Genomic DNA, 14,391 nt, shown 5'->3' on the forward strand with positions numbered 1-14,391 from the left:
AACTAAAAACAACAAAATGAAACTACTTTAAGGGTTATCTCAATGACCCACCCCTATCCTCAAATGCTTTACAGAACCATTCTTCCCTCAATACTGGACTACGAAAAACTGTTCAAAATTGTACAGTTTAGTTAAATGGTTCTCATCTTTTGGAAAGCTCATCTTGATGAGCCTCCGGTACAAAAATTCTAACACCAAGCCTCTGGATTTGAGAACTCCATTGTAGATTGTTGAATCTGACAGCTCCCAGTGTATTTTCTTTAAGATAAATGTTAAAAATACAAGTGATATGATAATATAAATAGTAGATTGTATTAATTTAGCATGAGCATTAAAATAATTTGATTGATTTTTTAATGGAATAAAAAATAGAAAAAACAGCTGTCATCATTTTTAAATCTAAATATTGATTTAATGAAAAGTAAGGGACATATACTACAATTATTGCCAGATATCAATTGGAAATTAAGTTATAATTGGATATTTATATTACTATCTCTATTAGTGCTGTCCAGTAGAACTTTCTACAGTGAAGGGAGTGTTCTAGATTTGCACTGTCTGATATAATAGCTGTTAGCCACAGGTGGCTACTGAGCCCTCAAAATGTGGCTGGAGTGAGTAAGGAACAAAATTTTAAATTTCATTTAATTTTTTAAATTTTAAGTTAAATAGACATATATGGCTAGTGCCTACTAGACAGACAGATCTATGTAAACCATATTTGATAAAGTTTTATATTTATATACAGATTAAAATCACAAATCTCTAGATTCTATAATATATCAGGTAATGCCAGATGGTAAATTTTTCCAGACAGTTTGGTTTCAAGAGATTTCCTTGCTCAAAAATAAGATCATTTTCAAGAAGAAAGAGGCCATTTGAAAAACTTGTGCAAAAATACAAAAGAGTGGCAACAATTGATGCAATAATTAAACTGCATATTTAAGGATGGTCAGACCCCCCCGCTTACTTCATGCATGTGCCAGATGTAATGTGGGTGGGCTCACAGGGTCCCTCCAGGACTCATGGAATAGTTACAAAGCGGGAGCAGCCTTCTCTTACCAGAGAGCACAGAAAAAACCACCTTAGGTTATTCCACACCACATACCATTTCTATTCATGCTGTTCATCCACTTATCAAGCTCTTCCATTTCTATTTCCATCACAGAGGGTGTGTCTTCCTCAAAAATAGGGCTGGAGAGAGAAAATAAAGAGCTTGTTGGAAAAAACAAAACAAAAAACAAAACCAACATGTGTGATGTGCTGAATTTTGTTTGAGGAGCGCCTAGGACGTTGACCGTTGACTGTAAGGAAGATGAACTTGATTTAGTGTCTTACACTCCAGGGTAGGCTGGGGGTTTGCCCTATTCAAGAGGACCAAACTCTAATAGGAAAAAAGGCAAAAACGAAAATAAACCTTCATCCATTACTGATGATGGGCTGAAAGGCAGCCCAGGAGACTCTGCTCCCCCGGAAGATACCAAGCCCGAGACTCCTCCGGGGAGTTGCCACATTTAGCATTTTAGCCTTGCTCAATTTCACTTCCCTTTCTTTGGGGGTTTCTGATCAGTGCTCCAGGTCCAGAGGCCACGGTCAACAGGCTACTTTCATCACCTCGCCCTTCCATTCCCAGGCTTTCCTGCCTTGAAGAAATGGAGCCCTTGTGCTAAAAAATCCACCGTCCTCCCTGGCCGGGGCTCAGCGCGCAGTTCAGGGGAGAAGCCCAGGTTAATGTAGGTGGGGTTGGGGGAGGGGACCACCTGCTCTGACCACTGCGCTGCATAGGCGCCACCCTGCAGAGGAAGCCAGCCTAGTGTCCAAACAACCGGGGAGAGGGGGGCAGAGGTGGTGGTGACATCGCCCCAGGCTCCTCCGGGTGGCATCCTCTCTTCCTCTCTCTCCTCCACCCCTCCCGCCACCTCCATTCCTCTTCTCGCCCCCTCTCCCCACCACGCTCTACTTCTCAACATACAAACCTCAGGCTTCTACCAGGGCTCCCCTCCCTTAATACCAGCTAAAGTCTCTTCCCTGGAGATAAAATTTTTAATCAGAATAAATGAACGGATGTCCTTGAAATACACCCAGCGTCAGCATACTCAACCAACAATGCATATGGAATCAGTAGCAGTCAGAAAAAAAGTTCTTTTCTGAACAAAGGACCTTGCCCTCCTCTCAGATCTCCCCTGGGGTGAAGTGTGGGCACTCTGGCACATCCTCCTGGGGCTGGGGAAGCCAAAGGTTCCCGCAAGGGGTGTCAAACCCAAAACTCTTGAAAAGCTGGCTCTCTAATCTGTTCATCCCCCGACATCCTGGCCCATCCCGAGCTGGACTGGACGCAGTGGGGAACTTACACTTTCATGTTTTCACTTCCCAGGTGATCTGCAAGAGAGTAAATAGGAAAGTCATGTTAGCGTTCAGTGTGTGTAACAACTTTTTATTTCCACAACAGCTGAAATCTCCTCTACAAAGAGAGGAAATGACTTCAAGTAGATAACGTTTTGAAAGGAGCAATAGTTAACCTCTATGTCAAACAAGGGCAGACTGCCATATTGAAATGTGGTCCCATCCATGTGAAATCTGTTCTTTTAGATCTGGTGGTCCTCTGAGAGCGCTCACTTCACAGCGGATGTCCACACCTCTTGACTATTTTTATCCATAGGAAGAGGAAAACAGTGGTAAGAGGGAGAAAGGAGGAGTTGAAAAAAGGGCTTGTTCCTGGGCCCCCACATGTGCCGGTTCAAACCACTGCTGTCTCATCTCCTTGCAACACACCAAACCAAACGTGACACTGTCCCTTTGTCCCGGAGTAGGACGTGGGGTATCAATCACGGGCTCCCCCTGGAACTCTCCTTTCACCCTGCTCTTTGTGTGGGTGGATCTCTCACACCCTTCTGGTCTCACTGAAACCAAGTCCCCCCTAAAACAGAAGGTCCCCTACCAAGTTTATGATTAATCTCTCTATCCAAATCTTCATCCCCCTTCTTGTTCCCTCTGACCTCAGTCCTGTGCTAACTGAACACTAATCAACCAGAGTCAGATGACTAAAACTGCTGTTATCGATAACATCGTTAATATACTAAAATTGCTGTTGTAGATCTCATCATTAAAGCACAAACTCAGGTTGTTTCTCCAGGGCAAGTGGTGCTCACAGACCCCCAGCCATGGACCACCTGGCCAGAGAATCGTAAACCAGAAACGTCCTGACTCCTAGAATCACGATTAAGAAATGCCACTGAAATGTCACAAGACGATGATTAATCGCAGCTTCTTTGTTCTTCTTTAAAAACACCCCTAACTCAATGATCAAGTTGGAGTGGATCTGAGGCTTGTCTCCCACCCCCTTGCTTGGCGCCCTGCAATAAATCCTTCCTTTGCTGCAAACTCTGGCTTCCTTTGCTCTTTCAGAGCCTGGCTTCCTGCACCGCAGGCACTCGAGCCCTTTGCCCAGTTACATCAGCTTATACTCTCTTTCCTCAGAGAGGCCTCCCCTACCTCCTCTGTCTGAAGGAAGGCCCATCTTTCCTACTGCTTCCCAGCTCAGCTCCTCGTGTGCTCCTTCATAGTGTCTGCCACAATTTGTCATTGATCAGTTTCTCTGTTTAGCTCTTTTTTGTCTGTCACTCCCGCTAGACCATAGCTGCCAAAGGGCGGGGATCATGTCTGCCTTGTTCATGGTGGCGTCCCCCAGCCCTACCCCATCCAGCTTGCACGGTACCTGACAAACACCCCGTAAATATTTATTGAATAAATGAATAGGTCTTAATCTGGATTGTCCAGCCCTGGGGTTAAATTCGTGCCCAATGTTTTGGATTTAGCATTCTCATAATAGTGAAACTTCCAACAAGCCTGCTTCCAACAAGCCTGTTGCTGTTAGTTGAGGTGAGTCACGTAACAGTTTGCAAAATGGCTCGAATGCTGACCAGACTCCAGATGAACACGGGCAAGAATTAGGGCCCAGTGCTCAAACTCTGTTTTGTTTGGCAGGGGAACCAATGCACCCAGAGAAACGAGGCAATGATGGCCAGAGAGTGGATAGCACAGCCCCACTGCACCTTTTATGATGTGAAAACCACTGAGAAGCAAACCACTTTGTAGAGGTCCACCGAATAGTCAAATGGTCTCGATCCTTAGCCATCAGAGGCCTCCTTTGTCTGGCAGGCAGAGGTGCAGGTCCTCAGCGAGGGGACACAACCAGCAGGCACCTGGAACTGAGCTCCTGGCAGCCGGGAGCTGCTGTAATTTCCTGTGGGTTGGCAAGCTTTAATGGCACCGCTAACCTAGGAAAGTTGGGCTCAGATGTCAGTTTCATGCCATCACTGCTTCCCTTCGAGGGGCTGTAGGTTGTGTCCTCCTGCCTCTCGGTAGGAATCTGAAGCTTCCCGCAGGTGCCAGACTCCTCAGACACTTAAATTGGGGAAAGGGGAGTACGCTCATCTTATTTTATATCCACGCATTTTTCATCTAAAATGTACAGGCTATTTCCTCAAGGGATTTTACTATAAATAAAGCCCCTATACAGCTGAACCTCCCTTACAGGTGACCCATAAAAATGCCCCTGTTTTGTCCCTCCCGCCTCCCCCTCCCTCTTTCCCTGCTTAATAACCCCTCACAGCCCTACTGTCGAGGGGGGGAGATTTATCTTTCTAATCTGGGTGCCCGCAGGCTTCGCGGTGAGCCAAAGCTAGCCCTGCATGCGGATGATAGAAAAGTTTAAAAACCCATTACAAAAGTGCTCCAGATGCACCAAACGCGAAGCTCCTGTAATCAGTATTCAAAGAGAGCAAAAAGCCTCCTGTGGCCTCGTCTCCCTTGCTCCACGGCCATTACCCCTGCCCCAGTCGCCATGGCAACGGGAAAACATCTGGGAGAGCGCCCCGGAGCCGAGCATTAAACTGGGAGGGAGACCAATTACCCGTCCTCAGCGATCAGACCCTGCCCGCTCCACTCCACCTGGCTTCTGTCTCTTTATTAATAGCCACCTACTCCTTCTGCACCGGGAGGCAGACGCAGGTCTCACACAACCCCTGACCCGCTCTTGATTCCATTTTCCCTCCCACAGCCCTGCCACTTCCTGTCGGCCTCCCCACTCCCTCCGCCTCCTTCAGTTCCCCCCTGACACCCACTTAGCCCCACGAAGCCCTCCTGCGGGCTAGACTCCCGGGTGCACTTGACTGTAGGATTGCAGGGTAGGGGTGGGGACGGGGGACCCAGCAGGACACCGGCTTGCTTATCTGGTTTCTGTGCTGAACAGTGAGCAAGAGAGTGTCTTTATGGAGATTGAGCCCAGCCAGGTGTCCTGTAGTTAAAGCCTGTTTAAAGGGATGCTTTACTGCCAGCTGTTTCCCCTGCAGCTCTTTCCCAGAGATGCAGCACATCAGGACACCTAATAAATGTTAAATAATAACAACTGCAAATCTAATGCCTGAAAGTCTAGGGAGAAGGACAATAGCACATTAAGTCACTACACAGCCTTCCCTTTCCTGGACAAGGAACGGACAGGCCCAAAGAAAAAAGGTAATTTCCAAACAGGTGAAGTGTTCTTTCTACAAATATTGGCCAAGTGCTCCCCAGTTGTCAAATTTAAAGACATTTCTTGGTGTGGAAGAATACAGCAGGCTCTACTCACCTGAGGACAGAAACAATGTGTCTATTCCTAACCGGAGACATCACCCATGCCCTCCCACAAAACATTCCTTTGGGAACTTTCCAAGCAAAATGCTGGTCTGACCCAGTATGACAGTTTTATTTTTCCTGGAAAAATAATTTAAAAATATATTTAGATCAAATTCCATTAATTTAAATATATTTTCCTTTTACTGACTTGCATTGTAATGCTAAATATGAATGGGGGGACTTCAGTGGGCAGTGGTTGTGAACCTTTTAGCTGTCAGTCTGTCTGAAGAGAGATTCATCAGTTAACCATCTGAATCTATATTAAAGGAGTGGCAAGTAAAAGAAAATATTCCAATAAAGCGCTCCTTACCAAAAACTTTGGTGATAAGCAGTTGCTTTGAAATTCTAAGTTTTCCATTTGTGTTTTCTTAAAGTGAGGCATATTTAAAGTAAAAATGATATGCCAATTTTTATTAAGAATAATGTGCAAATTTACTTTTACCTCTGAGAATGTGTTCTCTAAAAAAGTTCTCACATTCTTTCATCAACTCATTCCTGCAACACATTTATTGAGCAGCTAATATATGTGTTGAGCTAGCCATTCTGTTAGATAAAAGGGGTAATAATAATTAGCTGACACAATATGTTGGGCACTGTTTTTTCTAAGTGCTTTAAATAGATGAATCCACTTAATTCATGCAACAACTCTATGAGGTAGGTGCTGAGTTTGCCCATTTGACAGATGAGGAAACTGAAGCAGAGGTCATAGAGCTAGGAAAGGCAAAAGCCAACTAGGCAGAGTATTCCAAAGTCTGTCCTCGCCACACTATTCAACAAGATAAATAAGACAAGTTCTTAGTTCTCTTGGACCTTAAAGAGAACATAACCTAGTAAGAAAGAGAGACCAAAAAAAGGCAAGTCACCAACTTATGCCAGTGTAAATACTGTGCACAATAAGTGTGAACAGTCAAGAGGTGGTGATTAATTTTGCCTGGGGTGTGATTACCCAACTCTTCATAAAAACTTTAGAACTGGGCATTGAAGAAGGGGGTGGCAGTTTGCCAAGCAACTAAGAAGGAAATTCCAGACAGAAGACATAGCATCAATCAGGCATGGAGGCATCAGGAAAGGGAACAGCAAATACTGCCTGGACCGTGTCTGAGGTCAGTTCTCACTTGTGAATGGCTTTTGAATTTTGAGATTCTCCAAATAAAGTTCAGTGAAAAGTCCCTTTCTGGATTTAGAGCTTCAGAGCATGACCATTTGACTAGTCAGCCCCGACCTCCCCCTGACCCCATGACTCCATTAGGTAAGATCAGCTATAGGCTAGGGTTTGGGCAGGAAATTCTTACTTTCCCTACTTTAAAAAAAATGGGTCCAGGCAGCTCTGTTTGCTTTTTCTCTTTCTCTAGCTTACAAAGGAGCTCCCACGTGATGACTGTTATTAGGTCACCCTGAAATTGCAAGCAGTGGAGAAACATGTGTATTTTCTACTTTCTTGGAATCTACTACCCTGCCATGAAAGGTAATGCTTGCTCCTCAGTGCTTCCTTCCCAGCTCGCATTTGCCCTACCTGCTGGCATAATGGAAAATGACCATTTACAGCTCCAGGAGAGCTTAAAGCCTCTCCTGGTACAAGGATGGTGAGGGGGCCCGCAGGCCAAGGGCATGATCTCAAAGCCAGAGGTGCCCTGTTAGCCGATGTGAAGGACACAGAGTGAGTTTTGTATGCACATATAAATATGTATCTTATCACCCTTGAGTGATTTTTGGAATGCCTAAAGGCTTCAACTTGAAAATCTAATTGGAGTCACTTTTACCAGCACAGGCCAAAAGAAACCAAGTCTGCTTTGGACTCAGAACTATCCTGACACCTAGTATTTGATAGTCCTGGCATTGGAAGTGAATCCTCTCAAGAGTGTATCTCTGACCCCGGGAATGTTCTATCAGATTAGTTTTCCATTGATGATAGTCATCTTTAGCCAATCAGGAATTTCATTCTAAAAGTTAGCATAGCTTTAATAGGAATAGGAACCATGCTTCACCCAGGCCTTTTCAAGATTAAATGGGGATGGGGCATGGGGCATGGGGGAGAAAACAGTATCTGTGACAAAGCACAGATGGAAGAATCCTCTTCTTGTGGCGAAGAGCCCAAGGACTGCAGCCTTCCCACCCTGCCCCCAATCTGACCCACAGCTTCACCAGCCTAACCGTTTCCTCCAATGGTTGGGAAATGTTACGTTGACCTATTGGCCAAAATTACACAGGGCCCTCATCTAGATTAGATACAGAGATGGCAGCTGTGTATTTTAATTTTCAATTTAGGCTGAAAGCATTCTCTCTTCTTTTTTTTTTTTTAAATAGGAAGGAATATGGCATTTCTAAACTCTGGAAAACTTCATTGAAACAAGTCATTCATCACGTATTATTTTATGTAGTTGCTTCACTTAAAAACCTCTCGGTTTCTTTTCCCATACCATCCCAGCTCCAGGCAGGTGTTAGGATAATACTTACGTGTCTGTAAAGCACTCTGCGATCCTTGGCTAGAGGGCTCTGTGTGGAAGCAAAAAGTATTGTGTTTTATCAGTTATTCATTAACATATGAAGCAGTTGTCTGGAAATGGGAACAGGCAAAATATTTACCTTGTTTATTCCTTTTTCTTTTATGGTATATTACAAAGAGTATCACGGATAAAAGTAGGACGGCCAATACAATCAACGGGATCAACACCATTAATATAAACTCTAATTGGCCTGCATCTTCATCAATAACGGTAGAAGTCATACTGGCAGTGAATATTTCTGTGGTCACCGCAGCAGATGTGCTTGGAGTCGTAGCCTCTTCCTCCAGGGTTTGCATGTCTCCGGACATTTCTGCTGACAGTTCTGTTTCCTCCATTTCTGTGGGAACACACACAAAATTGAGACTGTCATGGAGACAAAGTTAGTATGGTATGTTTTCAATGATTTGAAATTTATCCTACATGCATCCAGTGATAAACTTGATCCACTGGCTTTGGTCTTCCAGTTCAGTGTGACACAGAATATTATTGATCGAACATAAATGGAGCTCAACCTGGGAGTATATTGAACATGGATCAGAGCCCAGAGATAAACCTCCCACAAAGGCAGGCAGTTTAGACGCACTTAAGCCAAGGGCGTTGAGAAGCTTTATTGTGTCAAGGGCGATATTCCAGGTTATCCTATAGGGTATTTTAATAACATTTCTGAATAAATCTAAATTCCCTTTTACTGAGAGTTAAGCACTTGCCACGTAACACTTTTAGGTAAAAGGATTGCACTATGTCCTAATTTTTTTTTTTTTTTATAAAAGTTAACCTACCAATGGAAAAGAATTCTTTGAAATCAGGGTGACTGATCAGATGTCAGTGTCAGGCCTCAGTTCTGCAGAGAACTAAGTCGCCTCTGAAATGATCCTACAGAAATCTTCCTGGACTCTAAATAAAAATATAATGTGTATCTCATTTGTAAAGTGAAATTCTCAAGGGGAAGTTCCCTTAGAAACTAAGGCAACTGCACCAATATTTAAATTTATTGAATAACATGCATCTTTAGAACTTTCCTTATTAATAAGCTATACGCAGGTTTATTCTGTTGGGACTTCAGACTGTGTTGGAAAACATCCGTGGCTCATCACAGGATAGGAAAAGACTAGTAGCTAGATGATTATTTGAAAAATCTTTCCTCACCTGGCTCTGCAGTGACCGTGGTCAGGAGAGCGCAGGTTTTCTTCCCATCGTGGTACAGTGTTGCCTATCATTCAGGTGGGGTCCAATGAGAAAACCAGCATATGAGCTGAGGCTACAGACAACTTATCCAATGGAATAATTTATGTGAAAGTTCTTTCTAAGGTGAAAGCTACTCTGCAAAGGAAGATGTCCACTTCCTGAAGCCATGTTCAGGCACGTTAGGCCACCACCCAGAGGGTGACCGACTGGGTACGGCAGGGTCAATTCAGTCCTTAGCTCTCCACATGACTGCATGACAATGATTTATAAAAGTATTCCTTTGATCACAGTCTAACTTTTCAGTTACATAAACACTTCAATTTCTCCAAGGACCAGGGGATCCACTTGGTAATCACATCTGTCAATGCCACCCCAAACCCTCAGAATCAATTACAAACTGCAGAGTCTAAGTAACTGGTGTTCTTCTCGTGTATATACTGAAAGCAGGATTTAAAAATATCTACCACTAGGGGCTTCCCTGGTGGCGCAGTGGTTAGGAATCTGCCTGCCAATGCAGGGGACACGGGTTCGAGCCCTGGTCTGGGAAGATCCTACATGCCGCGGAGCAACTAAGCCCGTGAGCCACAACTACTGAGCCTGCGCGTCTGGAGCCTGTGCTCCGCAACAAGAGAGGCCGCGATAGTGAGAGGCCCGCGCACCGCGATGAAGAGTGGCCCCCGCTTGCTGCAACTAGAGAAAGCCCTCACACAGAAACGAAGACCCGACACAGCCAAAGATAAATTAATTAATTAATTTTTTAAAAATGTATTTAAAAAAAATCTACCACTTATTGACCTCTGCCTTCAGGGTTAAGTGACTTTGCCCTATATTTATGTCTTTGAAATAAGGTAAGTCAATAACGTATTCACATACTTGTTAAAAACTTTGATATATCATGTATCACCCTGGACCAGGAAAAGATATTTGTCCACCAGGACAATCTCCTCCTTAAAATCACCCTGCTTGCAGAACTACTGAGACCAAACAGCATTCTTCACTGGTAACCCAGGCCAGCAAAGACTGGATACATTTGGGGGGGACGGGTGGGCAGTGGGAGCAGTGGCACACACACAAATGCAGTTGGTGACAATGGCCCTGTTCCTTGAAGTCAGTGCTGATGGATCTTCCTCCAATAACCAGACCTCCTTTTTATTTCTTCTGTTTATTTACTTCTGCTACTGCTATAGCTGCTGCTATGATTTCAAGTTACCTTTTCAGATAATTTACTAAGAGCCAAGCCCTGTGCTCTGCCTTGTACCCAGATTATCTCATTTTGTCCCCACCATTTTTTCAGATAGAAACTGGGCAGGGAGCTTATACAACTAGCACACAACCACAAAGCTATCACAGGGGAGTGAAGATTTAAACCCAGGAGGGATGATTGCAGAACCTGAGCTTGGAAACTCACACAATATTTTCCTTCCCATCAGGCAGGAATGGAATGATTACAAATCATGAACTGGTAACCAAGAGAGGGAAACTTGTGTTCTTGCCCCTCAGCCTACAGGAAGGTGGATTTCTGGCACAAAGGCAATGAGGGGCTCTCATTGGACTCTTGCTAAGCTCCTCAGCCCAGGCAGCTGTGAGCAGAGCTGCCCAGAACAACAGGATCTTTCCAGCCTCTCCACGGAAGATGAACAATTTCCCAGTAGAACACTCAGAGCTCTGAGTCACACTTGACCTGTTGCCCCAGAAGAGGAGAAAATGGGAAAGGAAATAAGCTAGCAAGAATAATGAGGGTGTTTGGACAATCAGGCATGAAAGAGAAATGGGGAGAAGCACACAGATGGTCCTGGGTTGTGCACATTTATTTCTCAGTACAAGGGACAATGCTGGTCACAGGTGGCTCTTAGTGGCATTTTGGAGTGAAAAGGACTGGAAATTTTCTCCACAATATCCCTCTTACACACACCCTAACATATGTTTTCCATGTTAACCATCATTTACTCTCTCTGATTCTCTAGTGACTATTTAAATAAATGAGAGTCAAGGGTTCTCTGTGTGTGTTTTATTTTTCTTTATTCTGCAAGCCTTCATCTCCAGACACTCCTGTGACATCCTTCCTCACATCCCTCCCTTCCCAAACAAGACCATAATAGCTCCAAATAACAAATAACAGTCATTTATCAGATGCTGATAGTATATGCTAGGTACTAGGATAAACATGCACCATCTAACTATCTTCACAACAAGTTCATTGTTCACAATACAAATAAAGAAACAGTCTCAAATGTCTCGCCCTGTGGTACAACCCCGATATTTACTCTGTCAGCTCTACTGATACATAGAGTTCTTTTTAAATTTTATTGAAGTACAGTTGATTTGTAATGTTGTTTATTTCTGCTGTACAGCGAAGTGACTCAGATATATATATACACACACACATATAATATATATATATATTCTTTTCATATTCTTTCCCATTATGGTTTATCACAGGATATTCAGTATAGTTCCTTGTGCTATACAGTGACCTGGGAAGAGCCTCTCTCGCCTCCAACCCTCCCTTTCCTTTTGTTGTTTATCCATCCTATATATAATAGTTGGCATCTGCTAATCCCAAGATCCCAATACTTCCCTCCCCCACTCTCCTCCCCCTTGGCAACCACAAGTCTGTTCTCTATGTCTGTGAGTCTGTTTCTGTTTTGTAGATAAGCCCATTTGTGCCGTATTTTAGATTCCATATATAAGTGATATCATGTGATATTTGTCTTTTTCTGACTTATTTCGCTTAATATGATAATCTCTACGTCCATCTATGTTGCTGCAAATGGCATTTCATTCTTGTTTATGGCTGAGTAGTATTCCATTGTATATATATGCCACATTGCCTTTATCTATTCATCTGTTGATAGACATTGAGGTTGCTTCCATATCTTGGCTATTGTGAATAGTGCTGCTGTGAACATAGGAGTGCATGTGATATGTAGGGTTTTGAAGCTGTGTTCCCTTGAGCATAGGTGCCAGTGACGGTGAGGGTTCTAGTCACTTAGTGGTTATGGAAATTTGGGCTCAATGTTCTAATCTGTACAACTAAGGAATGAGACCCAAGATCCCATCTATTTCCACATCTCTATGTTGGTTCTAAAGCATTTATCTTGTTTTTAATTAGACTTTTTGAACAGGCACTACACACATGGCACTAAGCTCAGAGAGGACATTTCACTACACCCTTTCCCCAGCCACTCAGTTTTCCTCCCCAGAGGTAACCACTGTTTCTGCCAGAAAACTCTCTGCATGTACAAGTGTAAGTATCATTTCCTGTTTCCTTTTTGAACACAAATGGTAGCAAAATTTATATACTGTGCTGCCCCTTGCTTTTTTCACTTAAAATTAGATCTTGAAGATTATTCCTTGTCTGTATACAGAGAGCTGCCTTTTCCTTCCATTATTTGTATATATCACAACCTATTCCTATTGATGGGGACTTAGGTTATTTCTTTTGTATTCGTATTTGTAGGTTATTTGTTTTGTGTTTCCCATGATGCTGCCACAATCGCCCCTGCACACCTGTCAGCTTGCACATCTGCAGTGTATCTCCAGACTGGGGAGAGGAGGTTGGGTGCAGCACCAAACTGCTTTTGGGGGGTCTGCCCTCACAACTGCTCCAAGACAACTCCAGCCAGTCCCTGTGCAATGAGAATCGGCAGAAACTAAGTTGGAGAAGGGCTGGGTACGCAGGGGGTCTGTGATGGAAAAGTTGAAAATGTTGGGGATCAGCCCAAGAGTTTGTGCGAAGAGCATCAAATGTCATCAAAGGGGGAGCCGGAAAACCAGGGCAGGCCAAGCATCTCTAACCAGGAGTGAGTCGCCAGGGGGACGGGAATTCCAGCTGTGAAAATGCTGTGTGTTCTACAAAGGCCCACGCTCATGCCTGGTGTTGGTAGTTTGCTATTTCCTCCGTCCTCTGCCCACTCTGTTTCCCCATCTCTAGACTGATCTATTCTCTGTTGCCCAGGAGACTAATCTGTCCGGTATAACTTCTTCATTTTGTCTTCTTATCTAAATGTGGACATATTTCATGGAAAAAGGGGTGCAGCCAGGGGTTAGGGGGTGGTAAAACTGAAGAAGCTGCAGAAATAGAGAGAGGACCAAGCGTGAGAGTGGAGAGAGGGGCAGCAGCCAGCGAAGTGCACAAGAGAAGAAGCAGAAGAAAGAAGGAGGACCATCGTTGAAAGCAGAAGGGCTGTGTGAAGGGCAGCGGGCGTGGCTTTGAACCCTGCCTGCACTGGTGTAGGGGCTTGAGGGCGAGTCTGCCGGAACCCCTCTTCCCTCCAGGGGCCTTAGTCACGCTCTCTCCAGTGACCCCAGTGCAAACCTCCCGGGATTCTCCCTTTCACGCTCTCTCTCTATGCTCAGAAAATGGAGCATTAATAGGAGATAATGGGAGTGGTCATGTGAGCGATGAAATTAAGCTGCAACACTTCCCTTTACTTTTAATCCTAAAATCCTAAAATGGCCAGATAATTAACTGCACAGTGTAGAGAGTCACTTAGAAACGACTATTGACAATATCCATGCAAACACAGCTGGGATGCGTATTTCACACATCTGGCGGGGACCCTGGGAGGGATCCTCATAAGTGGGAAAAGAGGGAAAATGCTTGAGGTGAGCCTGGCAGCTCAGCAACTGGGTGGGCACCTCGCCCCTCTGTCACCGCTCCAAGCATCGTCCCCCAGTGGAAGTGACTCTGTTTCTCGGTGAAGCAAACTAGCTGACTTCTCTTTTTGAAAATGGAACAAATGTGCGACCAAGCTCTAGTTCTTAAAGTTAAAATAAAAGTCTTATAGAGCAACTGCAAGGTTGCCACACTGATATTACAGTGTAAAATAAAACAATGAGGAGAGAATGTTATTAAACTCAGAATATCAGGAAGCACATTGGACCTCAATCAGATGCTCCATTCTTTCACTTGTTATGTCGACTCCATACACAGATTGTTGAAACCATCTTATAATTCAGGTAGTGAAACGAAGAAAACACGGCAGGCGTCAGGTATTCAAATGCTGTCCTGCTCGGTGGAGAAACT

The 14,391-nt window shown here is 44.1% G+C and overlaps 1 protein-coding gene across 1 annotated transcript in view; it reads right to left on the reverse strand.

Moving 5' to 3' along the window:
* Positions 1-14,391, reverse strand: part of TMEM154 (transmembrane protein 154) — a 44,128-nt gene that overhangs the window by 13,178 nt on the left and 16,559 nt on the right. The window contains exons 2-5 of the mRNA XM_068542083.1: positions 8,257-8,514; positions 8,128-8,166; positions 2,352-2,379; positions 1,109-1,194 (exon numbers count right to left, since the gene is read on the reverse strand). Of these exons, the coding sequence (XP_068398184.1) occupies positions 1,109-1,194; positions 2,352-2,379; positions 8,128-8,166; positions 8,257-8,514 (411 nt within the window). The remainder of the gene's footprint in view (positions 1-1,108; positions 1,195-2,351; positions 2,380-8,127; positions 8,167-8,256; positions 8,515-14,391) is intronic.

The sequence above is a fragment of the Eschrichtius robustus genome, chromosome 4, assembly GCF_028021215.1.
Source record: "Eschrichtius robustus isolate mEscRob2 chromosome 4, mEscRob2.pri, whole genome shotgun sequence".
NCBI classification, from domain to species: domain Eukaryota; kingdom Metazoa; phylum Chordata; class Mammalia; order Artiodactyla; family Eschrichtiidae; genus Eschrichtius; species Eschrichtius robustus.